Raw genomic sequence first — 27,095 nt, 5'->3', positions numbered from 1 at the left:
CTTTTATTGGTATAATCTATAGTTACCATAGCGGATCATAACGAATAAATGACAACAAAGAAGATATCATGTAAAATAAAATGATTAATTATCTTTCTGGAAATTCCGAAGTTAACTTCTAATGACAGACCATAACTTTTAAAATAGAAAGTAATATATATATATATAGAAAGTAAGTCATGCATATATAGAACATCATATGTGCCTGTAAAAAGTATAAGCCTCTGGTTAGAAAAGTCCGTGGTTAAGTACATGAACACTTCGGCATAAATTGGAAGAAATATTTACCGGTAAGTACAAACAACTCAAAGCTGTATGATGTTAATTTTAAACTGATGACAGATCATTATACTTTTGAAATAAAAAGTAATACATATGTAGGACTCAAATATATGGTGGGTTCCAGATCTATGACAAATTCCTAATCTATGGTAAATATGACGTCATGACATCTCCAATCTATGGCAAATTTTTAAGAATCCTAATATGAGTATTTTAGGCATTTTTTGGGGTTTTATAATCTCAGGCTAGTTTCCAGTTTTCAAATCTATATATGATAGATTTTCTGCAAAAGTCAGAGCATTTATATTTAACCAATGATTTCAAAGTTGCCTTTAACAAATGTCTAAATGTAAACAGCTGCTTGTAAAGTAAACTTTGAACCCGTATAAGAAAAGTCCGAGTACGACTAGGAAGCATATCCATAACCATTTTAAAATGAATACAGGATTTAGGGTTGAAATATTGTGCCCCGGAAGAATAAGCATTTCCTTCTCTGTGCATGATACATGATTGACCTTGGTTCAACCAAGTCCCTATACACCATATATAACCTATATAAATAGACGACAAACTTTGAATGGTTTTGTTTGCGTTTATCATGATTTGAACTTGAATGGGAGTGCCAAAGCTCCGATTATTTCTAACTGATCTTGTTTCCATTCTTCTTCATACATACAAACAAGATATTCAACTGTGTCCATAATTGAATAAAACAGATTAATAGTTTTGTGACATACTATAAAAAGAGTATTAAAGTTTAATACAAAGGCCTGTTTTAACCGATTGCTTCCTATTTAGAGAAATCTAACTGCTTGCAAAAAGACGTTTAATTTGCCAGTGATATGAAATATTTTTTTAATTATATTAAAGAATTACGATGAATTAATTCTATTTTCAGGTCGTATTTGTAGATGAATTTATATTTACAAGGAACAACGTGTCATTAGGTGTAATAAAAAATTACTTTGAAAAAGTAAAAAACATATTAAATATAAGATGTGTGGTGAAAAATAAAATTGCAAAAATACTGAATATTGAAAATTCAAAAAGGAAAGTCCCTAATCAAATAGCAATACCAAAAGCTCAATAACATCAAACCAATGGATAACAACTGCATGTCATATTCCTGACTTGGTATAGGCATTCCTTATGTAGAAGACGGTGGATTAAACCTGGTTTTATAGCTAGCTAAACCTTTTGGGAATTATAGCAAACAACATTTTTTCCTTGATACTCACCCTTTTTAATCGAACACTTTTAACTATGGTAGTTATATTTTGTTTTGACACGAATGTAATATCGGTGTTATATTAACAATGAGCAAAATACATACTACATAGTCAGCTATACAGTCAGGATTCTACTTCGTCAAAATGTATCAACTAGATAATGAATGATCTTGTCTGCATTGATTCAACTTAAAACTATTTATAGGTTATACAATACTTGGTCATGTTTTATGAAGATTTAAGCCCAAGGCGAAGCCGAGGGCTCAAATCTTCATAAAACATGACCAAGTTTTGTCTGACCAATTTAGAACATATTCACACTTTCGAGTGAACTTACAAAATTATCCTTTCCCAATGTAATCTTCAAACCTGAATAAGAGTTCACTTTTTATAATGAACTAAATGTAAAACATAGGTAATCATCATTTCAGTGGATGGAATGAAAAATCTCGGACATAGTTTGTAAAGGCCCGAATGGATAAATTGTTTTTCTTCTGCTTAAGGTTAAATTTAATACTCATATTTCTTGAGATTTTTTTTATTTTAAAAAGCAACACAATGTTATATAAATATATATATGAAAATTAGAGGGGAGAAACTGACTTTTCATTGGACGAGAAGGGGTGAGTATGTTCTAATGTCTGATCGGTTGTCAGGTGGAATTTTCGAAAATTCATAAACATTTGAAAAATTCTAACTAAATATTTCGTGCAAGGGCAGACTAGATTTTTTTAGTGATTGAAAACTATAAACCCTAATTATCACAGACAAAAAAACATAATTTTTTCGAAGATATGCATTTTCTACATCCAACTTGAAAGATTCTATAAACTTTTAAAATGTTTGTCACTCTAGTAAACATTACAGTACACATTTATCGCCTTCTCTAACAAAAAGCTTCGATTCTGTTGTTCTGTTTCAACCGGGTTTCCGACTGTATAAAAGTACCCGAAATTAAAAGGTGGAACAATTCAATCGAGAAAAAATAATGACCAGATTCATGGAAACAACAATGAACAAAACACAAATATAGTATACAGCAACAAAAACAACCACTGAGTTAAAGCCTTTGGACAGGCACAGACAGAATGCGGCGGGATTTTAAATAAAAACCTGTTAGCGGGCGTCCAACACTCCCTTAACGTGGGACAGTGGTGTAACAGGACAACATGCGAACAAACTATCAAATGTTGGAAAAGGCTAAACTCATCACTTCGATAAAGGGTATAAACAGAAACAAAAACACTGACCGGACTAGGCAGGGTATTTATAAATACATCCCTACAACAAAAAGGACAGATATGGGAGTACTCGCAGTTACTGACAGATAGTCAAAAGCCAATAACAACTAATAAACAAATCATGTATCTATGTCTAAAGTATCAAACATTTTACGTCCAACGTCCAACGTCAAATTAATTGAGTGTAAGACGTTATTAACAAGTCACAGAAATCAACCAGTTCACATTCAAGATCCAATGGATTAAGTGTAAAACGCCATTAACAAGTCACAGAAATACATGGCCGTGCTCAATGCCAAATTTACTGATATCATCAGATTGTAGAACAGTGAATGTCAATATGTGTAATATGTTTTAACATTGATAAAAAAAATCAAGTATATCTGTGTTTCAGACTTTTGTTTGAACCGTTTGATTTACAAAGTAAAATTCGTCCGATCTCCACCAAGATAATTGTATATAAAGTGGTAATGTTTCTGTAACAAAATTATACTTTTTTTCTTAGTCATTATTTAATTAACAAGGAATGATAAGTAAATGGTAGAGAAGTAAAATGTTGGGTACCATCTACCCGATATACTATATCATCCCAGTTAGGATGAATTTTTTTAATTTATTTTTTTAGGGGGGAGGTGGTTCGATCGTGTCGGCCATTCGTTATATTTCCGTGTTGTGTTTTGTGTTGATTTTTTTTTTAATTTCCCCATGGTTATGTCAGTTTATTTTCTACTTGGGTATCTTCCTCAATGTTCATCATGTCCTTTCAGGATCTTTCTAAGAAATACAAGGTATATATATACAGATCTAACATTGTTGGATTGATTTTTAGAATTTGCTTTATATATATATATATCCTTTTTAATAAGATTATTGGTTCGAAATTTGATGGGTCAGTTGCCTCAATGCAACATACTATGACAGAATATAAGTTCCCCCATAATATTTGTTCCAAGGAACTTTTGGCATATAACAACAAAAGTTCCATTTGGAACTTCCATTATATAATTTTTTATCCAATGCTATTAGAAAATTTCCTTCACAATGGATAAAATATTACATCAGGAAAGTTCCAAATGGAACATTTGTGATATGCCAAAACTTTTCAAATGATAAAATATTACATAAGACAATTTCCAAATGGAACATTTGTGATATGCCAAAAGTTCTCAAAGGATAAAATATTACATAAGACAAGTTCCAAATAGAACATTTGTGATATACCAAAAGTTCTCAAAGGATAAAAAATTACATTAGTAAAGTTCCAAATGGAACTTTTGTAATATTTTAAAAAGTTCTTTGGATTTTAACAGTAGACAATGTCTTGATAATTTACAACAATTTGATCCTTAAGATTAGAACTTTTGTTATGTAACAAACGTTTCTTTCAATAAATACATTAATTTCCATCATGATAGCAAACATTTGGCAAACAAGAAACAACAAATAAGGCAAAAGCATATTTTAACATATGCCTTGTATATTCGATACATTGTTTCTAGACAAAATTTTGGTGAGTAAGTTCATTGGCCTTTCACATTTTTTTAGGAGAGGAAAATATTCATAAATACTGAACATTACGTCGTTCTTTTCCAACACATTGACGTCTTGGTTGTCCATTACTTGCACATGCAGTGTCATCACCAGAGTCAAGAACTGGAGATTGAAATGACATAAGTTCATCAACCTCCAAATCAAACGTAGCATCTGACTGCTGAAAAGTAGATTGCGTAAGGAAGATGCTTTCATCATCAAGCTCATTGTTGTTTTCATCCTGCTTGTCATTTTTCGTGTTTATATTTTCTTCAATTTCATCATCTTTGTCGTGTTTTTCTGACGAATCTTCTACTAGCATTGTTTCTGGCTCATAGTATTTTTTCACATTATTCTGTCTGCACTTGCCTACAATCTTTTCATTACTATCCATTAACGTAATTGTACCTAATTTAGGAATATCATAAATCTTATATGGTCCTAGCCATTTCTGCATTCCAAGAGTCTTCTTTCTCTTCAAGTTCCTTAGCAGTACCAAATCACCAGTGCAAAATTCATGTTGAATAACATTATGTCTCTTATCAAAGTTGAGTTTCTGTTTCATTTGAGCATGGCCCACATTCTCAACTACATCAGCAGCTATCTTGTTCTGTATTTGAAGCATGTTATTACCCGCTTTCTCTATCTCACTTTCTGATATTTCCTTATATTTTTCAAAGGTTTTGGTTGTTTTTCCATGAAGATTTTCATTGGGAAGTACAGGATTTCTCCAGTACATTAAATAATACGGAGAATATTTGTCGCTGTTCTGATTAGAAGTATTGTACGAAAAACAGCATTTTGGTACATATCGCTCCCAAATTTGTGTGTTCTCTTGTACTGATTTGTTCAGCATAGCCTTCACAGTCTGATCGAACCTTTCAGATCGTCCATTTGACTGTGGATGATATGGCGTAATAAGAATGTGTTTGTACCCATACTGTGACTCTAAGGAATGTGTGAGAAGAGAGTTGAATTCACCATCATTATCACTTACTAATTCCAGGGGCATGCCATGTCTGCAAAATAATTCGTACATTTTTTAGCTACTTCTGATGCTAATTTTCTCTTTAATGGAAATGCCTCCACATAATTGGAAAAATAGTCAATAACTGTTAGGACATACCGGTATCCATTGTCAGATAAAGGTTTTCCACTGCTGTCATTATACGGTCCAATAAGATCTATGGCAATTTTTTTCCAGGTGCTGTTAGGAATTTTAACATATTGTCACTCAGTAGGTGTCGTTTTTTGTTGGTTTTTTCTTTTGTTTGTGCTCTGACAATGTTCACAGTTCTGGATGTAGTGCTTTAAATCTGCAGACATCCCCTTCCAGTAATATCCTTCAGCCAATTTATAATAAGTTTTTTCCATACCTAAATGACTTCCGTTCTCTTCCTGATACGTCTTATTTCATTATCATCCATATCTGGAAAAATAAATGACATAATCATCATTAATCAGTATTAAAACAGCAGTACCAAATACAACATCAAATATAGTGGCCACAAATATATGAAATAACACAAACTAAAAACAATATCAACCGGTGATAATCTTTATGATTCATTCACACTCATTGAATATTTGTTTAATATATATTACTTATTTTATTATAAAAGTTCCAGAAATATTTGTTATGTATAAAAGTTCCAGGAATATTAGTTATGGTATAAAAGTTCCAGGAATATTGGTTATAGTATAAAAGTTCCAGGAATATTTGTTATAGTGTAAAAGTTCAGGAATATTGGTTATAGTATAAAAGTTCCAGGAATATTTGTTATAGTATTAAAGTTCCAGTAATATTTGTTATAGTATAAAAGTACCATGAATGCATTTAAATTACAGTAATCATGATGATTATAAGATAGATGTTTCAGGTTTATTCATTATATGATAAAAGTTCTTAGAATAAAAAGTATGATATCCAAACGTAGTTCTTGAAACAAATATATAGAAGAAAACTTCCAATGATAAATACAAGAGTGCACACGCTGAAATGTCTCGCCTTCTTTACTAATCATTGATATTATGTTGATACTCCTAAATATAAAGCTTTATTACGACTGTCACATAAACTTAACATGAACCATGAAAATGAGGTCAAGATCAGTTGAACTATATGCCAGGCAGACATGTACAGCTAACAATGCTTCCATACACCAAATATAGTTGACCTATTGCTTACAGTTTAAAAAATAGACCAAAAAACAAAAACTTAACACTGAGCAATGAACCGTGAAAACCAGGTCAAGGTCAAATAAAACCTGCACGACTGACATATAGATCATAAAATATTTCCATACACAAAATATAGTTGACCTATGACATATAGTATTAGATAAAAAGACCAAAACTCAAAAACTTAACTTTGGCCACTGAACCATGAAAATGAGGTCAAGGTCAGATGACATCTGCCCGCTAGACATGTACACCTTACAATCATTACATACAACAAATATAGTAAACCTATTGCATAAAGTATGAGAAAAACAGACCAAAACACAAAAACTTAACTATAACCACTGAACCATGAAAATGAGGTAAAGGTCAGATGACACCTGTCAGTTGGACATGTACACCTTACAGTCCTTCATACTAGACCTATTGCTTATAGTATCTGAGATATGGACTTGACCACCAAAATTTAACCTTGTTCACTGATCCATGAAATGAGGTCGAGGACACGTGAAAACTGTCTGACGGGCATGAGGACCTTGCAAGGTACGCACATACTAAATATAGTTATCCTATTACTTACAGTAAGAGAAAATTTAACATTACAAAAAATCTGAACTTTTTTTCCAAGAGGTCAAGGACAATGGACATGTGACTGACGGAAACTTCGTAACATGAGGCATCTTTATACAAAATATGAAGCATCCAGGTCTTCCACCTTCTAAAATATATAGCTTTTAAGATGTGAGCTAACACCGCCGCCGTAGCCGCAGCCGCCGCCGGATCACTATCCCTATGTCGAGCTTTCTGCAACAAAAGTTGCAGGCTCGACAAAAACATGCATTTTTATTTAAATACATGCTTGACTGTATAATTATATCATGTATATGGTAAACTGTCTCATTGTTACATACACACAGACCATTAAGTTCAGCAAATTGGTACATACACCAAATATAGTTGACCTATTGCTTACAGTTTAAAAAATAGACCAAAAAACAAAAACTTAACACTGAGCAATGAACCGTGAAAACCAGGTCAAGGTCAAATAAAACCTGCACGACTGACATATAGATCATAAAATATTTCCATACACCAAATATAGTTGACCTATGACATATAGTATTAGATAAAAAGACCAAAACTCAAAAACTTAACTTTGACCACTGAACCATGAAAATGAGGTCAAGGTCAGATGACATCTGTCCGCTAGACATGTACACCTTACAATCATTACATACAACAAATATAGTAAACCTATTGCATAAAGTATGAGAAAAACAGACCAAAACACAAAAACTTAACTATAACCACTGAACCATGAAAATGAGGTAAAGGTCAGATGACACCTGTCAGTTGGACATGTACACCTTACAGTCCTTCATACTAGACCTATTGCTTATAGTATCTGAGATATGGACTTGACCACCAAAACTTAACCTTGTTCACTGATCCATGAAATGAGGTCGAGGACACGTGAAAACTGTCTGACGGCCATGAGGACCTTGCAAGGTACGCACATACTAAATATAGTTATCCTATTACTTACAGTAAGTCGCCTGTATGGCCACCACTCTCTTTTTAGGATTGTCTTGTATGCAATGGGTTTCCTTCTGACCAACCTATATTATGCTTGATTTTCCCTAGCAAATGGTAAAGGGGGTCTTCATTATCTTGGAAGGTCTTTAACGGCGTTTATTGCCTGATTTTTATTCTCAAAACGACTTATAGTGGAATGGTGATGACCAACAATACGTGCAGCTGTTACAGCGACATCCCTGCTTCTCTTATGCTGATAATCTGCCATCTTGCTGCAGTTAAGAGTTGTCAAGGACCCATTACAAGGTGTCAATCACATAACTTTTAAAACTTGGTTCTTTAAAGTGTTGAAAACAATGAGGATGAAAACATCTGTTTTGCTGTTTACGGGTACAGTAGCTGCATGTGCAGATAAAAACTTATCGAGTCGATATCTATTGATTAAACTCATGTGATACTTAAATAATGTTTAACTAGTTCTATTTTACCAAATTATATAACAAAAAAATAAAGAGTGTTTTTTTAATTTCAATTTCAATTTGGTGTTGCAATACTTTTTTCCATGTGTATATAATGATAAAATAGTAAAATAATATATTCTTACCTTGTTTAGAATAGGATCCATTTCCCAACTTATTCGATATCCAAGAGCTTGCAGCTCCTACTCAGACTTTGTAAAACGTCATCAGTGTCTGAGTAGAAAGTTGATGAACCAGGGGTATGTCAAAGAACGTCTCGTCCTTTTTCTAAAAAAGTTCATCGGAAGGTACCAACACCTTGTTGATAAATATTCCTTTTCAACTTCACAAATAATACACGATGGTCTTGATGTATAGATTCTGCATAATGATGTTGTTTATCATCTTAACAACGTGTTTTATAGTTCTTTCATTTGTCCTTGTTCTATTATTAATATTACTTTTACTGTTGAATGGTTTTATGTGATATCAGTTTGACGTGGCTCGGTACATCTCGTCAATGTGTTTATATTGTCTTTCATTTTTTGGTGGCGTGCTTTGTATATGCGACTTTTTGTATTTCTTAGGTTCTTATAACATGTATAATGTGACTCTGTACTTTAAAAGATCCCGTCAGTATGATATTGTTCTAGTTTATGTCATTATGATATATTTCTATTATGAATTACAAAATACGTTGAACCATAAACGTCTAAATCATTCAATCGCGTAGTGGAATAATCTATTTGTGGATTCTTATAAATTCTATATATAGCTTTTGGACTATTTTCAATCTCGGTCTGTTTCTGAAATTTATTCTTACATACTTTTGATTTTTTAACCCTATATGATAACATTGCCTATGTAAATTTTAAAATTGTTTGTATGCACATTGAACGACAAATTTATGTGACGTATAAATTTTCTGACGTCAGACACACAAATCAGTGAATGTGTTTGTAGATAGATGATTTGTGTTCCGTTAAATTGTTCCTTTTAAAATTGTTATACGATGATGATCGATGACTGATGTACACATATTTTGACTATTTTATGTATTGTGTCTGTTTAGTTAACGCACCAATGTAAATATAACGGAATTTGTACGACTTTGCCCCCCCCCCCCCCCCCCGCAGAGCTATAGAAAAACAGTACATTAACGGGTGTTACACGGACTCTTTTTAGACGATACACGGACTCTTTTTAGTTGTTACACGGACACTTTTTATGAATAGAATCACTCGTGCATGAACAGTGAGTTCATGGGCACTTTAACTTTTAATTAGATTTGAACTTTTTGGTTCACCGACTTATTTCCTGTCTTTTTATTGAACAAAATATTTACGTTAGCTTCAATATCTTTTTTCAAACATTTGCAGTTAAATACTATTCATATCAGTACACTTAGAGATTAGACATTAAACTTCAATAGTGGGGGGGGGGGGGTTATGGTTTTCTCCTAAAATAGATATTTTGATCCCAAATTTTATGAGAAAAAAATTATAATGGTCAAGCAGATGACAAATTAATGTTTTGCACGATTCCTGATTTACCGAATACCAATAATAGTGCTCATTGGCTGATCCGGGGGGGGGGGGGGTCCGGGGGTTGGTACCTCCCTTTTTTTGGCCGATCAATGCATTTGAATGGGGACATATAGTTGGAAACCCCCCCCCCCCCTTAATCCTGGGTTGGGACCCCTCCCGTTTTGTCCTGGCTTGGACCCCCTTTTAAATAGGTTTGATCCGCCCCTGGTGCTAATTTAAACAAAAACATTTGGGTGATGGCGTTGAAAAGTAAATAGTTAATATACTAAAAAAAGAACATACTTCCCCCTTTATGAAGCAAAATATTCGGTCAATAAATGTTTTCTTCAATATATGGACATGCATAGTATTTTGGACAATGCTTAAAGTAAAGAAAGGATGATACTGACGTGTATATTTCAATAAAAATAAGACAGGAAATAAGTAAATAAAAATCAAATCTAATATCAATTATAAAATCCCTATCAACTCACCAATGCACGATTGATCCTATAAACAAAAAGTGTTCATGTAATACACGTCCAAATAAGCAGCAAATCTAGAAGAAAATCCTTCAACTTATGTCATCAATTTTGGGCGGTAAGCTGCGATTGGATCATTTAGTAACACGTGTTTAATCCCGATCAACACTTGCAGATCTAGAGACGAGCATGAATTTATAAAAAAATCAAAGTATATGGCTGAATATAGACAAAATCCATTTTTTTCATAAACATTTAATTCACTTTTATCGAATTTATTTCAGTGGTGGATCCAGGTCTAAATCCAGGACAAAACGGGGTGGGGGGGGGGTCCAACTTTATGTCCCCATTTAAATGCATTGATCGTCAAAAAAGGGTTGTTCCAACCCCCGGGACTCCCACCACTGCATATTAAATTCATGTATTTGGCAACATACGCGCGATTTCCACGATTTTTTTTAAGGAGGAATGGGGGGATAGAATGGCACATCCTGCATTTTTTCATCAAAAATAAAGATCACAGCCTGTTTATTTTAAAATGAATTAGCCCCTCCACACCCCCCCCCCTTTTCCCCGCTTTCCGTTTTATTCATAAAAATCAAACGTTATCTTACTTACCACTAAAATATTTCTTTAATATATTACTTTTTTTACGAAGTTGCATTTTAAAAAGTCTTAAATGTGTAAAACATTTATCTTTTACTTGAAATGGTTCTTTTTTTTTTTTTTTTTTATCAAATTATTAAATTCCTGGGTTTTTTTAATGAAAAAAATCTCGGTTGAAGGGAATGAAAAAAAAAAATGTGTTTATGCTATAACTTACATTTACTGCTTTATGGCTGTCTACGTTTCTCAAATGTTTAGTCTTGCTAAAAGTATTATTACTTTCTTGAAACGTCGTACAAGTCAGATAAAAAACAAAAGTAACAAAAGAAACAGGCCGGTTACAACCAGCCGAATAGCTTTTCTGCACTTGTAGTCAGGTCAAGGTCCTCGGCTTTCGCCTCGGACCTTGACCTGACTACTCGTGCAGAAAAACTATCCGGCAACGGTTGTTACCGGCCTGTTTCTTTGTTACCTTTGTATTTTATCTAATACTTGATGAGACTGTCATCAAAGTGAGAGGGTTAGCGCTATAAAACCAGTTTTAATCCACCATTTTCTACATTTGAAAATGCCCTGTACCAAGTCAGGAATATGACAGTTCTTGTCCATTCGTTTTTGATGCGTTTTGTTATTTGATTTTGCCATGTGATTATGGACTTTCCGAATTGATTTTCCTCTTAGTTCAGTATTTTTATGATTTTACTTTTTATACTATAACAAATATGTGAACAGTTTATTGTATTCTTCAGCCTCCATTCTTTTATTTTATACTACATGTACAGGTAATGGTCAAAACAGGTGAGGTGAGCAGTATTTAAACTGCAATCAGGTGAAAAAAAATCACATGATATTCATATGGTTCCATAATTTTTGTTCCTATTTATAAATAGGAACAAAAATTATGGAACCATATGAAGTTTCACTACCAGGAACTAATCTTATAAAGGTGAAATAATATTATGCAATTTTTGTTCCCAAGAACTTTTATTTTCCATAGTTTTGTTCCAAGGGGAACAAGTATTATGCGGAACAAATTTATTTTCACAATACGCCACTGCAGTTTTATTTGATAGTACACAAAAGTTATTTTTAACTGTAAAGGTCAAGAATTAGGACAAGTAGATTTATCTGGTTAAAAATAAAATGGTGGAATTGTAGGCGCACCTTTAATTCAGCAAAAGTAAACACAAAAGAGGAGAACAATGAACATTTGTTATCCACAATTGATATTAGAAGCCACGAAGCGGATTAAACCACACATATGGAAGACGCCTCTTCTTTATTCATCTTATTTAAGTGATACTGTTAAAAAGACAAACGTGTACATCAAACTAGGTCAGTGCAAACAAATATATGTATGCAGAACTTTGATATTCGTTCTGTATTTAATGTGCAGTCTCTAAAATTAACCTTTATTCCCGTCAGCATTAATATAGATTTATGTTGTCTTTTAGACCTGTACATTTCATGATTGTGTATTTTCTAATCATAGTATATTTTGTGTATCGCCTACATTTCGATATTTACAATGTTACATCAATGCTTGCTTTATTACTATCAATATAAATTTTACCTGTTATTAAATAATCGTTGTGACCAAATTTTAGATAGTGATTGTAAAGAAACTTCACTAACACCCAACATTCAAATCTTATTTTATTTTTATTAATCAAGTTTTTCCCTTCTGACATAAAAACATCAGAAACAAATAAAGCCGAATTGAATTCCGAAGTATTTTAAAAACAACAGCAACGTACTCTTCACTTGACCATAATGGACTGAATGAGAAAGATGAAAAAGGTGTTATCAAAAGTATCTGTGAATGAATAAAATGAAGAATGGAAATAGACAATGTGTCTAAGAGACAACAACCCAACCATAGAACAGACAACAGCAGAAGGTCACCAATAATTATATGTCTTCAATCCAGCTTGAAATAACCCCTAGAAACTCCCGCACCGGAAGGCGTCCTTCAGTAGGCCCCTAAACAAATATATATACTAGTTCAGTGATAATGGACGTCATACTAAACTCTGAATTATATATAAGAAACTAAAATTAAAAATCATACAAGACTAACCAAGGACTTAGGCTCCTGACTCTGGACAGGCGCAAAAATGCAGCGGGGTTAAACATGTTTTTTGAGATCTCAACCGTCCCCCTATACCTCTAGCCAATGTAGAAAAGTAAACGCATAACAATAAGCACAGTAAAATCAAGTTCAAGAGAAGTCAGAGTCCGATGTCAGACGAGGCAACAAAAGAAAATAAACAAAATGACAATAATACATAAATAACAACAGACTACTAGCAGTCTATATGAAACATATAAGGTGTTAAAAAGATCCGATCTAATACGGTCCTCAGCTTGTAGAATCTTATTTCCAAGTCAAAAATCAATTTGGAATATTATTGTTCGATCTACTATGACTATAGTCATGATAGTGTTGCTTCGACATCCTAAGTTTTTACACACGGCGCTATCAAAAGTTTGGTTGATAAATGCTAAGTGACGCAAAAAACTGCACCAACTGTTATTCACCCGCATACATATATTGTCGTTTTATATATATTCTGTTCTCGTTGACGCATGCACATCATCAACTGTTGAAATGTTTATTATTGTCTTTTAGAAAGCGAACAGCTGACTGGTTCATTCAAGGTTCGTGGCGCATTTAACAAACTTTTACAACTTTTAGAGACTAATCCTGAGATAAGAAAGACTGGAGTATATACTGCATCATCTGGAAATCATGGATTGGCATGTGTACGTTTTTAAGCAATTAAATAAACATGAACTTAGAATTAAAAGTAAGCCTAAAGTAAATGGTATGATCACAATACATTTTAAAATCTCCATGTTCAACACGCACGTATACTCTGCAGAAAGAAAATAAACCGCATAAAAGGTCGAATTCATTTTAAATGTAAAGTTGACAATAAGTAAATGAATGTTCGACAAATCAATACTTTAGCAATGGGTTTAATATTCAAGGGGTATTTGAGATTTGAAATACAAAACGTCGATACGAGCAATTTGGAATCTGTGTTTTCAAGACCTGAAAAATGAAGGTTGTGGTTACCGTGAAGGAAAACTGTTCGTGTATTCCAAAAGGAAAATTGTAGTAGTTAAATTATTTATAAAAGAATAAATTGAATATAAATATCTATGGCGTTTAAACAAGCTATTGCCAAATGCTACTGTGCAATACCGTTAAATCAGGACTGAAACCTGCTGTACACTATGTTCAGTGTCATCGTCCTGTAATAAAATTAACGAATTCAAAAGTATGTCACCCGACAATTCATCGATCACCATTGACAAATTTCACGCTTTTGGTAGAGATAAAATCAAATTTGATTATCTCAAGATAGCCTTACAATTAAAGTAATAGACCTCAGCTGGCTACAGAAACCCAAGATCGGAATCCATTTGTTCCGTCTACGTAATCGAACAGCTGGGTGATACAACCACCGTTGCTGAAATGTCCGGCTTGTGTAAATTCCGCCGTCTTACTTTTTGTTTGGTATCATCTACAAATAAAAGTTCTCTTTTTATATGGAAAAATGCATCCTGGAAGTTAAGAGAACTTATAATATCTTCGTATCATATTTCAGTTACAAGCGGCAAAGGTTTTAGACGTTCCTCTGACTATATATTGTCAAGAAGGGGTTGATCCTGGCAAGAAGGATTTTCTATTACACGAAGGAGCAAGATTGGTCTTACATGGTCATGATTGTGTAGAAGCAGAACTCAAGGCAAGATCAGATGCTGAGGTACCTTGAATAAATATCTTTCGTTAAATTCAAAAGACTTAAAATGTTTTAATTTAAATTTTCATTTTTTAGAACACTTGCTTCCACAGATAAAGTCAATACCTACAAAAACATACTATTTGGTACTTATACATATTTAAATGTATACATATTTGTATACTTGAAGAGAAATGGAAAATATATTTTGACACGAATGGTATTATAAGACCTAAATGTACACAAAAGAGAACAACAATTAAAGAGCAGTTCCTTAGATTATTGTACAAAATATAGAGATAAAAAAAGATGTGGTATGAGTGCCAATGTGACAACTCTCTCGTCCAAGGCACAATTTGTACAAGTAAACCACTATAGGTCAAGATACAGTCTGAAACACGGCGGCTTCGCTCACATCGAATAACAAGCTACATGTATAACAGGCCCCAAACAGATATTAATGTTAAACCATTCAAACGGGAAAACCAAAGCGATTTTTTTTGCTGTGCATGTACTGTGTTATGGATGGAATGCCCATTTAAATTTGTTTTTCTATTATATAACTGATACTTATACTACATCTTCGTGTTTAATTATAACATATGGTATAGCCATGTGATTTACTTTGGTATTGTTCCGTTTGTTTTGTCTAGTTAAAATTTAGCCAACATGTGCACTTTTATGTCTTTTCCGATAAAATAATATTCGTTTCCTTATGTGTTCCATAACGTTTCTGCACTCGTACTTTATGATAATTAAGATAGATGGTTATAGTAATTAATGTTTCTCAGTGCAGAAATATCTTAGTCGGCGAACAATAAACACATATGGCATTTACTGTCTACTTTGCGTAATATTTCACGTATATTTTTGTTGATATTTCTAGAATACCTTCATCAGGTACAATGACGAACGACACTCATTAATGTCAACTTTGTCTGAAGGAGTTGCAATTTAGTTTTACTCTTCCTTTTTCATAGTTAATTAACTGAAAAAATCATTTCAGTTGCTAAGTATTGACATCTAAATGAATAAGATATAGATCGATTTTATTTTTTTAAATTTCAATATACAGACACATGGTACAACTTATGTTTCTCCTTATAATGATCCAACAGTAGTAGCAGGGCAAGGGAGTATTAGGTAAATATCAACATGATAAAACACATCGTTTTTGTTTGTGATCCTGGTTTGTTACATACATTAAAGTATAACGTAGTCATTTTTAACGAATAGATGTATGACAAAGATCTATATCGTGAACTTAAGTTTTTTTTCGAGTTGCTTCTCTTTTGAAATAACCATGTAAAGGAAACAGAAATATCACAATGTTTCGTTTACAAATATTTAAAAGTAAAAAAGCTTGTGTATAGATATAAGAAAATGTGGTATGAGTGCCAATGAGATAACTATCCATCCAAGTCTCAATTTGTAAAAGTAAACCATTATAGGTTAAAGTACGGTCTTAACACGGATCCCTGGCTCACACCGAACAGCAAGCAATAAAGGGCCAAAAAATTACTAGTGCAAAACCATTTAAACAGTCAAACCAACGGGCTTATCTATATAAAAACGAGAAACACTTATGAACCACATCAACAAACGACAACTACTCATCTTCAGGTTTCAGACTTATGACAAGTGCAAACACCTTTCTTAAAACAATAGTGTAACATAACATAAAAAGACACACTATAAAATATCAATTGAAATGGCTTAACTCAATCAAAAGACATATAAACACAAACAAGTGAACATACGGAACGAATAAATTTAATCTTTGACAAAATGTAAGAACAAAATCAATAACATAAGGGGAGAGATGTTAAACAATAGCAGAATGTCAACTATAATCTTGGACAAAATGCCGCCAAAACATAAAATTACACCAGTAAATGAAAATATTTTTTGTAAGGTATACAGTGATGGAGAACGAAAATATGTTTTAAAAAATGAATAATTTTGATGTTCATAATACGATAACAGAAGTGAAAATTTATAGTCAAGACCAACCACTAATTTACTGTTTATTAGATATTTATAGATTATCGTTGGTCACCTCATTATGATTGATATTCTCGCTTGAGCCGGTACGGCGAAAGAGAAAAGCAATCGATTTGAGATGATCAATGATAATCTGTTTATCGCAATTTTATCTATGACGACGTTGTTAATTTCATGGACAATGAGTCAATGACACTTGCGACCTTAGTTTCTAAAAATAATTTTGCATATCGCTCCACTGTGCCGAGAAAGGAAAATAACAGCCAGTAGGATCAAAGGAAAAATACGTAAAATAACTGTAAAATATATAATTATTCAAAACTGGAAGGTTATTCTAATCCAGTGCATATTTTGCCATAGCCGTATTTGGCTCTTTTGGAAATAGTCATCAATTAATTTGTATTTGATTTGACTTTCCAACTGTTTTGATTCGAACACCACTGATAATGTTATGTAGACGAAGCACGCGTATGACGTACAAATCAGTTGCCTGATATCTTTTGTGAGTATATACTATTGAAAATGACAATAAGTCAGAATACACTCTAAATCATAACCCACAAACATTTTGGTTCTGGTCCATTGGCATGTCCATAGTCTACATGTGAAAGTGTTGCTTTTAAAATACCAGAATTTTCATTATACATGTGTACTATCGAAATAACACACAAGCGATATATAAATATATGTGTGTATGTATGTCAATAGCTAGTTTACTATGATCAACTGCCCAACACTATATATAAATATAATGTTAGCTTTCTAAATGTGTTTATTAGTATATTAAAGCTTGTTCCTTTACATTATTTCAGCGTTGAAATTTTTGAAGAGTTGCCTGAGGTTGACGCCGTTTTAGTTCCAGTCGGAGGAGGTGGACTGATTGCTGGAATAGCAAGATATATAAAACAAGTTAAACCCTCTACTAAAGTAAGTCAGTTTACACCGTTATACATTTTAATACAAAAGTATTGCGCAGATGACCAATAACAGTCAACCAAATTCAACTTTGTACGAAAGTATTAGTATGATATAACTATGAACTCAAGTTACAAGACTAAGACAGTGAGCTGGAGTTTTCTCTTCTATTTCAGAAAGGAACTGTTACAGTCTTTGGTAACCAAATTTAACAAATAGTTTCCTCCGTACCGATTACTCTTTGTCTCCTTTAACATGCCTTTATTTCACGGAATCATTGAAAAATTACACGAGGCGAACTCACAAATTCTCACTCTTCGATAAACCGAAAACCGATAAACCGAAAGCCGCCATTTTGGTTTTATATATATTTTTGAAACACTTAATTTTGTTTAACCGTGTTGGATTACGTAAAAACTTAACAAAGATAATAGGCTAAAAGTTTGTAACGCCAGATGCACGCTAGTGAGAATTTGTGGGTTCGCCTCGTGCAATTTTTCGATGATTCCGTGAGAGGCATGTTAAAGGAGACGAAGAGTATTCGGTACGGAGGAGACTATTTGTAAAATTGGTTAACAAAGACGGTTACTTTCTGAAAAAGAAGAGAAAACTCCAGCTTACTGTGTCCGTCTTATAACTTTAGTTCATTGTTATATCAGCAACTCTTTCTTTTAAAAGCTCATTAGTTTCGCATTAAGTGATTTTGTCTTCAACATATCAACTGCATAGTGCAGCAAACAGAAATCCACTCATGTTACCTCAATATATAGGTTGTCTTCAGTTGAAAACAAAGTAATATAATAAAAAATCGTTTTCTCATTGATTGACATGTAGTCACTTCATGCATCCAGAGCACTTTGCATATCGCAACTAGATATGATCAGATATATTGTGTATGTTTGTCAGATTTTGCTTTGATTTCTAGGTGTATGGTTGTCAGATTTTGCTTTGATTTCTAGGTGTATGGTTGTCAGATTTTGCTTTGATTTCTAGGTGTATGTTTGTCAGATTTTGCTTTGATTTCTAGGTGTATGTTTGTCAGATTTTGCTTTGATTTCTAGGTGTATGGTTGTCAGATTTTGCTTTGATTTCTAGGTGTATGGTTGTCAGATTTTGCTTTGATTTCTAGGTGTATGGTTGTCAGATTTTGCTTTATTTCTAGGTGTATGGTTGTCAACCGAAAAATTCCAAGGTAATGTACGAGTCCGTGAAAGCCAACAAAGTAATATTTGAGGAATCTTTTCCAACATTGTCAGACGCTACAGCGGGCGGATTAGAAGAATCTACGGTGAGTTGAGAAATAACATTCAAACATTGGAATTTAAAAATTGCTGTTAAAATTGGGATAAAATGTTCGGTCTGGTTAAGAAAATAAAAATCAAGATGCATAGATAGAGGTGGTCGAATCTGAACTGAAGGACGGCCACATTAATTAAAAGATTGATAATCGTTCAAAATATAAAGTTCTGATATTTTTGTCGAATTTTGCTAATACCTTGTATACCTAGAAATAGGAATTAAAAAAAAATGTTTCGAATAATTTTAAAATATTACGAAGATTAAATAATCAAGTGTGTTTACAAACTCGTCTTTATGACTCTTGTGGCAGTTGTCGCATTGGATATCATACCACACCCTCACACCTTTATATTTTTTAAATTTAAATAAGGAGATACACGATACAGTGACGTTACGAACGGAAATACGTTCAGATTAAAATTACAATATACTATGATTTTCGAATAGCAACTATTCGCATATACAAAATAAATCCACCAACATGCATATATCTAGAGAGAGGCCTTGACATGTATTTCTTAATTAAATAAATTTTATAAATATGTGCTCTATACATTTATTTTATTGAGCACACACATCATACTTTTACGTTTATAATTACATGTCCGGCGTAACATTTCAGTTTGAATAAAATGCATTTGCCTATTTTCCGTTGTAATTTTCCACATACAAACTGCGAAATTTAGTACATCAACTTCGTGCTAGATTTATCTTCTAACGTCTAACCCGTCAGTTGTTTGTGTTGGCTGAAATTTGATGCAAGTTCTCAACGAGGTATTCGGCAGAGGATCCTGTCTTTATGAGTATGAGGAAAGTTAATCAAAATTTCGAATTGTTATTATCACTATAAAATAATCAGAACATATTAAAACTATACTCAATGGAAACTTCTGAAAAAGATAAGCATTTTCAAAGTTTCAAATTTAAAAAAATCTTTTTCATGAAGAAGAATTTAAATAAATCGCATGTCTAGCCACTTTGTCCAGACGTTATTTTTCTCTTCAATCCTTTGGTGAATTATGTAATATAAATAGCAAATGTTCATTTATAATACAAAATTAACATATTTAAAAGATACAAACTATAAGTTCATACAAATAGCTAAATGAGTCGGGTGTTTTCACAAACATTATGACCTTACATTTTTTTTCGGAAAGCATTCCCTATGTCTAGCCATTATGTCCAAGGGCGTCATTTAGACGTTTCTGAACCGAGACGTCTTTTATATGAATATACACTATTCCGTATACTAAGCAGTTAAAATTATGCCGGGAAATGTTCATTCTAAAAAGGTCTACGGAATCAAAACAACACTCAGATTAAAAAAAAAGGAATAGACTCTTTATAGAAACAGGGGAAAAGGGGGGATGGCTTAGCAATATTTTCTTATGGACAAAAGTTTTCACGCAATTCTAAAACACGTTTATAGATTATAATCCGAGGTACATGTACACTGTTCTTTAAGTTTTAAACAATTAGTAAATATAAAACTATCAGTGCTAAAAAGATAGAGAAAGAGCCTTTTCAAATAGTCTTAAAACTCGCACAGACACATACAGATATTAGACAAAAAAGAATTCAATCTCAAATAATCATTTCAACAAAAATCCTTATAAAAAGAAATATTGCTAATTATTATATGACAGATTTTTATGAAATACATACCACAAGTTTTTATGTTTATTTCAGGCTAATTTGTATCTTCTCATATGTCCCTCTAGCAAGATGTCTTTTTAGAAAAGTTTGCTATGCATTCTATCCTAAATAAAATTTGAAAAAAATTGCATTTGTTTTCACTTCATCACAGATTAAAAAATAAGAACGATCCTTACTAAATCAATTGCCTCATAAACAATAAATTATCTCTTCATCATATGGTATTTTCAATATTTTTGATAAGAAAATGTCAAAGTATATGAGGTCAATATCGTCAATTATAGTTATACATGTTACGTCTTGCGACGCAATACCGTGCGTAACGTCAGTGCAGACTGCACAGATCTCAATCAAGAGTACAGCATTATTACACAAGTCAAAAGATGTGACCATTTTACATTTTGTTATCATGACAAACCATGTACCAAGTCAGTTGTATCATGATCGTACAGTAAATGCAATAAATTTCGTCGGATGTTATATTCCTTTTATGAAAGTATTATCCATCAATACTACCAAAAAAGTGAATTTCGAAACAACGACATTGAAAAAGAACATACCAACCAATGAACCAACAATTAAACCAATCAACAGCTAAAACGAACACCAACCATTATTTATCTTTAACAATCATTCTTTCTCTTTTCGTCTATTGTACAATCATTTCGTCGAGTGTTCATTGAAATTTAGAACCATGATGACCTTTACAGTATTCATGTAAACATTTTATAAGCTGATTTTTCTTGTAGGTAACATTTGAGTTATGCCGAGATTTTGTAGATGAATGGATAATGGTAGAAGAAGATGACATAGCTAAAGCTATGATGCTTATGGTAGAAAAACATCACAAGGTAGACACAAGCTCATTATAAAAAAGATTAAGATCTTTTTTGTGTTGAAAGTAGATAACCAAACATTTGAATTTATTTATTTACGACTCACCATGATCGGATACCTCGAAAACTGTCATTCGTTTTCTCCTTCTAACCCTAACCCTAACCCTAAACACAACAAGTTAAAACAATTGCAGGAACGATGCAAAGACGTAAATACGGATGCAATATATATTTTAAATAAAATCTAGGTTCATATCTAGTGCCTTCAAAAACTGTGCGTAAAAGACCAGTGTTAAACCGAGATGCCATCATGGTCCTTTAAATATTTAAAAAAGAATAAAATTGATTTGAGAGAATTGAATAATTTAATTTGTTTGTTTTATTTTAGAAGCCAGAAAAGGGGTATATCTTATCAATTTTAAAATTTAAAATTTAAAATGTACGAATACCTTTTATAGTTGGTAAAATGTGTGTATGGTTAGTTAAGAGGGAAGACAATACAAATGTTTAAACGAGCTTTTTGTGTGTAATATTTCAACAGTATATGACGTACTTACAGTTGATAGTTTACCGTCAGGGTACTTTAATTTAGATTCAATATGAATATGTACAATGTAAAAGTTTAACTATGTCACTATCGTACATTTCCGTTTTCTTGATTAAAATGTGATCTGTCAATGAAGAAATTAACCAGAAACCGTGTCATAGCCCTATGAGAAATGTATTACATGTAACACTTTAGTAGTATATTTACAATAGAGACCTAATTTGCAGTTATATGACATGTGCAAATTTACTGTTCAGAATCAACTGTACTATTAAATTGCACACTGAGGTATGGCAGTATTTTTATGATCTGTGGGGTCGTGGGACGTAAGAGATCAGCTAACATGAACGAATTTCTATCTCTAAATCGAAAATGATTTGTTTATGAGTAGACAAATCAGACATCATCTGATAAAAGAGGGACGAAAGATACCAAAGGGACAGTCAAACTCATAAATCTAAAACAAACTGACAACGCCATGGCTAAAAATGAAAAAGACAAACAAACAACAGCACACACGACACAACATAGAAAACTAAAGAATAAACAACACGAACCCCACCAAAAAACTAGGGGTGATCTCAGGTGCTCCGGAAGGGTAAGCAGATACTGCTCCACATGCGGCACCCGTCGTGTTGCTTATGTGATAACAAATCCGGTAAATAGTCTAATTCGGTAGGTCACATTCAGGAAAGGGAAGGGGATTATAGTTACGACGTAAGGAACATGTCCGATATCATTTGTGATACGGTTATTCCATAACGGTCAACCAACTTGTGATGGCGTCCGTAAAATTTACGAAGGGATGATTTCAACTTCACCATTTGGAACTCTTGGTTTAATAGCTTCCTTGTGAGCAGCAACCCTCTATCAAGAAAATCATGATAGGAAATGCAAGCACGGGAATATCGTATCAATTGGGAGATATATACCCCGTATGCAGGTGCTGCTGGAATGTTGCTACTTAGAAATGGAAAGTTCACAATTGGAAAGCTGAAATCATCTCTTTTGTCGTAAAGTTTTGTTTTCAACCGACCCTCATTGTCAATTTCTAGATGAGGCCGACTTAACTGTATCTGTAGTATCCTTTATCTCTAGCTCGATTGGATAGATGCGTTCCACATAGTCACCAAATTTTGAATTATTTAGTGAAAGAACATCATCTATATAGCGAAAAGTAGAGTTAAAGAATAGTGCTAACTTCTTATCTTTCTTCCTAAGAAGTTCCTGATGATAACTTATTCATTTTACTTCACGAACAAACGTACTAACCAATATTCCAATGAACGCTTATTTACATCAAACCACAACTTTTAATTACACACTTTCACTGCCCCACAATTAAAAAAAAGCTATCTCGGATTATGTAAAAAAACTCTGTAACTAAAATATTTCGCATGTTAATTGACATATTAACTAACATTTACAATCATTCACAGCATGTGTGATAGAATGACTATAACATCAGTAGAACAGAATACAGTTTTCAACGACTAAATACAAAACAAACAATGTAATGGGAGGCATAGGTTGACCCATGTCCCCACCTTATCCCCTTTTCAAAGTTAAGCATTTGTTGATTATATAGGAAATAACTGATGCATGACTGTCAGTGCCCCCCTTATGAAATTTCCGAGATCCGCCAATGGGAATGTAATGTACTTATCGTTGGTTTTATCGTGTCCTAGCTCTTTATAGCTGACAACGGCATGGATTTGGTTAATTTAAAAAAGTACGATAATCAACAGCCGATTACAGTCACGTCATTTTTACTTTGTTTAAAATCACGCGTATCATTTTATTTATATAAGTAAATATAATATCACATTCAAAACATGTCATTTTTTTACTCAGATTGTGGAAGGTGCGGCAGGAGTATCCATTGGAGCTTATATGACAAATATGGAAAAGTTTTCTGGACAAAATGTTGTCATCATTTCATGTGGAGGAAATTTAAGTCTATCCATATTAAATGATATTGTATCTAAATATAAAAGTAAATAAAAAGATTATATTTTATTCTTGTTTGTTTTTAGTCATATGTTATTCAGCGTATAATGTTATTTTCATCAAATGGTATAAACCTAAACTATTAATTGAAGCTGCAATGCGTAATTCTTGTATCATTATGACTAATTACATTATCATGATTTATGCATGTACCCCATATAAGGGTTCTTAAAAATGTGCATATAAGCTTATGGACTTGACCCCATTTAAACTGTTTTGTTTTCATATTTGTTTATTTTCTTTAAGATTTGTAAGAAAGAAAGAATTGCCTACATTTATTGTAGAAAGACAAAAAAACTAATTTAAAAAGTAAAGGGAAATATGTATTTTGGCAACAGTCTAATTTCTTAACAAGTATACCAAAATACTGAACTTCAAGGCAACTCAAAAACAAAATCTTACAAAATTAAATGCTACCAATTAACGTGATAAAAATAAAACAACTGCCAAATGTCTGACTGGGTACAAGCATTTTCCTAATTTAGATTTTAATCGGTGAAAGTTTCGAGACTTATCGTAGACAAAAGAAATGAGACCGAATAGTGGACAGAGCCTTTATAAGTGCGCTTCTATTAACGTTACTGGAGGCATTGTTATTGACCAGATGTGCATTTCGACAATAAATATCTCTTAAGTGATTATTAATATTAATGCGCGTTATAAAATAAAATTTAGTTTCAATAGCCCCACATGTATTTGTTAATCAATAGTACGTATTGAAGATAATGAATCGAATGTTTGACAATTTGTTTTAGTTAAAACAGAGACCAATATATTTAGATATGTGTATATCTCTGGTTAAAATAATAAAAATAAAAATTCCGGACATTTTTTTTATTTTTAATTGCATAGAAGTTCTTATTAACACTATTGTGCGAAACGTGGGGTTTGTCAGATGACCAACAGAGTTAATTAATAAATGAAAAAAGAGATATCTACTATCGGTCAAATGAGATCATGATATGTAATAGTTATGTTCGGCTGTATTCGACACGTTTTTTGTTCAACTGACGTCATAACCGCGAAATGAATATAACAAAAACTGAAATATAATAACTCATACATTGTATGAAAATAATATGGAAACACAGTTATAAATGAAAGCACTCAAGTGTAGATTAAAATGTTCTCACATGATGGTGTTTTCTACTCACGTTTTCTACATTCGTTTCATAGTTGGAGCCCGTCCTATATTCTCCTATACTCGACATTTAAATTTGATACCTAGGAAATCCATTTTATTTTGTATTTATTTTTTTTATTGAAAATTACTTAAATATTGAAATAGTTTATTATTTGGTGTGTTAAATTATAACCCTAGTGTCTTGATGAGTTTGATTTCTTTGTATATCTTTTATGTGACTGCTTGGAAAAAAATGCATTTTATATGGTTAATTTTTCGAGGTCAAACAAAGAAAAGAGGTATAATGCCCAATGAGACAACTATCAACATGCAGGCACCAAGTGACATGCTACAAATAATGGACAAAGGCAACAGTAGTATACCGCTATTCAAAAGTCATGAATCGGTTGAGAGAAAAAAACAAATATGGGTTACAAACTAGAAACATAGAAAAGAACTATTTGATAATAAACACTATATCTCATGATACTAAATGTAAGGTATGATTGTAATGTGTACATAGATATAAGGAGGATGTGGTATGGGTGCCAATGAGACAACTCTCCATCCAAACAACGATTTATAAAAGTAAACCATTATAGGTCAAGGTACGGCTTTCAACACGGAACATTGTCTCACACTGAACAACAAGCTATAAAGGGCCCCCAAAGTTACTAATGTAAAACCATTCAAACGGGAAAACCAACGGTCTGAACAATCTTAAGTTTTTATAAAAAGTAGTCTATATTTGTTGTTGTACGGATCACATCAATCAGGCAATAAAGTCGAATATGAGGTTAGACTATTTAGTATCTTTATGCATCAAAACTACATATAATATTGGCTTCATATATTATCGTAACAACCGATTCTCTACAATAAAATACAAATACACATTAACATACATCGTAAGTAAAAATATAAATTAAAACACTAAAAACATAATACTAAAGAAACAATATGAATTACTTTCTTTTCACGCTTAATAAATAACTTGTTAAATTAAAAATTTAATTGAAACGAATATTGATTTATAACTAATTTTGCAATTCATAATATTCTTCTTTAAATACTGATCTTTAAAATTTACATAAATATCTCTTACCGATTATAATCTCTGTATAAAATACTGATGTGTCCCCAAATAATAACTTCCAATGGATAAAAATTAGACAACGTTACGTACATCAAAAGCGAAACGTCGTAAAACTTTTTTTTTAAACGGGAAATATGAGTGCAACGTTATATATGCGCAAATACTCAAAAAAATTATCTACAATATTATAAATAAAATTAATAAATTCAGTTATAGCAAATTAAAGAAACCCTACAATTTGGAATGACATTTCAAATCTAACAGTTGTATTGAATCATTGTAATATATAAATGGCTGTGACTGGCTGGATTTATCTAACATTTTCTGTTAATGTCAATTGTTTATGGTTATGCGTCTTTTGCAATTACTATAAGCATTAAGGCCACCGTATTTGATGTACGGAATAATTGTATGGTGCACTTGTTGTCTGACAGGTTTCATGACCTTGTCCTCGTTTTTCATTTGTTCATTGATCAATATATAGTTTGCGTAATTAGGTCTGTTTCTCTCATACATAATTTAAGCAAAATGTTAACTATATGTAATGTAATATGGTTAATTTACATGTCTGTCTAGTTATCTAAGGTACCAGGTGTATGAGGTGATAAGCAAGGCACGCGTTTCGTCTACATAAGACTCATCAGTGACGCTCAGATCAAAATAAATAAAAAGCAAACCAAGTATAAAATTGAAGAGCATTGAGGATCCAAAATTCCAAAAATTGTGCCAAATACGTCTAATGTAATATATGCCTGAAATAAGAAATTCCTTAGTATTGGAGAGTAA

General features: G+C 32.5%; 1 protein-coding gene across 2 annotated transcripts; it reads left to right on the top strand.

The window, feature by feature from the left end:
• The first annotated feature begins 12,185 nt into the window (after positions 1-12,185).
• LOC143062719 (L-threonine ammonia-lyase-like) lies at positions 12,186-24,099 on the top strand. Of its 2 annotated transcripts, none has more exons than XM_076234485.1 (8): positions 12,186-12,406; positions 13,704-13,837; positions 14,689-14,851; positions 15,903-15,966; positions 17,640-17,754; positions 18,905-19,030; positions 21,447-21,548; positions 23,935-24,099. In XM_076234485.1, the coding sequence occupies exons 1-8, from the start codon at positions 12,274-12,276 to the stop codon at positions 24,082-24,084; spliced, it is 987 nt and encodes a 328-aa protein (XP_076090600.1). In that variant the 5' UTR covers positions 12,186-12,273; the 3' UTR covers positions 24,085-24,099. The 2 variants fall into 2 exon arrangements, with proteins under 2 accessions (XP_076090600.1, XP_076090599.1); XM_076234484.1 differs by having other exon boundaries at positions 12,187-12,406; positions 14,689-14,847; positions 15,899-15,966.
• Positions 24,100-27,095: the final 2,996 nt, after the last annotated feature.

The sequence above is a fragment of the Mytilus galloprovincialis genome, chromosome 2 (assembly GCF_965363235.1).
Source record: "Mytilus galloprovincialis chromosome 2, xbMytGall1.hap1.1, whole genome shotgun sequence".
NCBI classification, from domain to species: Eukaryota; Metazoa; Mollusca; class Bivalvia; order Mytilida; family Mytilidae; genus Mytilus; species Mytilus galloprovincialis.
This window is presented reverse-complemented; position numbering and strand designations above follow the sequence as displayed.

Excerpts from the sequence above, each read along its gene's own strand:
- LOC143062719 (XM_076234485.1), top strand. The coding sequence starts at position 12,274 with ATGAACATTTGTTATCCACAATTGATATTAGAAGCCACGAAGCGGATT. Across the intron at positions 12,407-13,703 it reads AAACGTGTACATCAAACTAG|AAAGCGAACAGCTGACTGGT; the intron begins GTCAGTGCAAAC and ends ATTGTCTTTTAG. Across the intron at positions 21,549-23,934 it reads TGGTAGAAAAACATCACAAG|ATTGTGGAAGGTGCGGCAGG; the intron begins GTAGACACAAGC and ends TTTTTTACTCAG.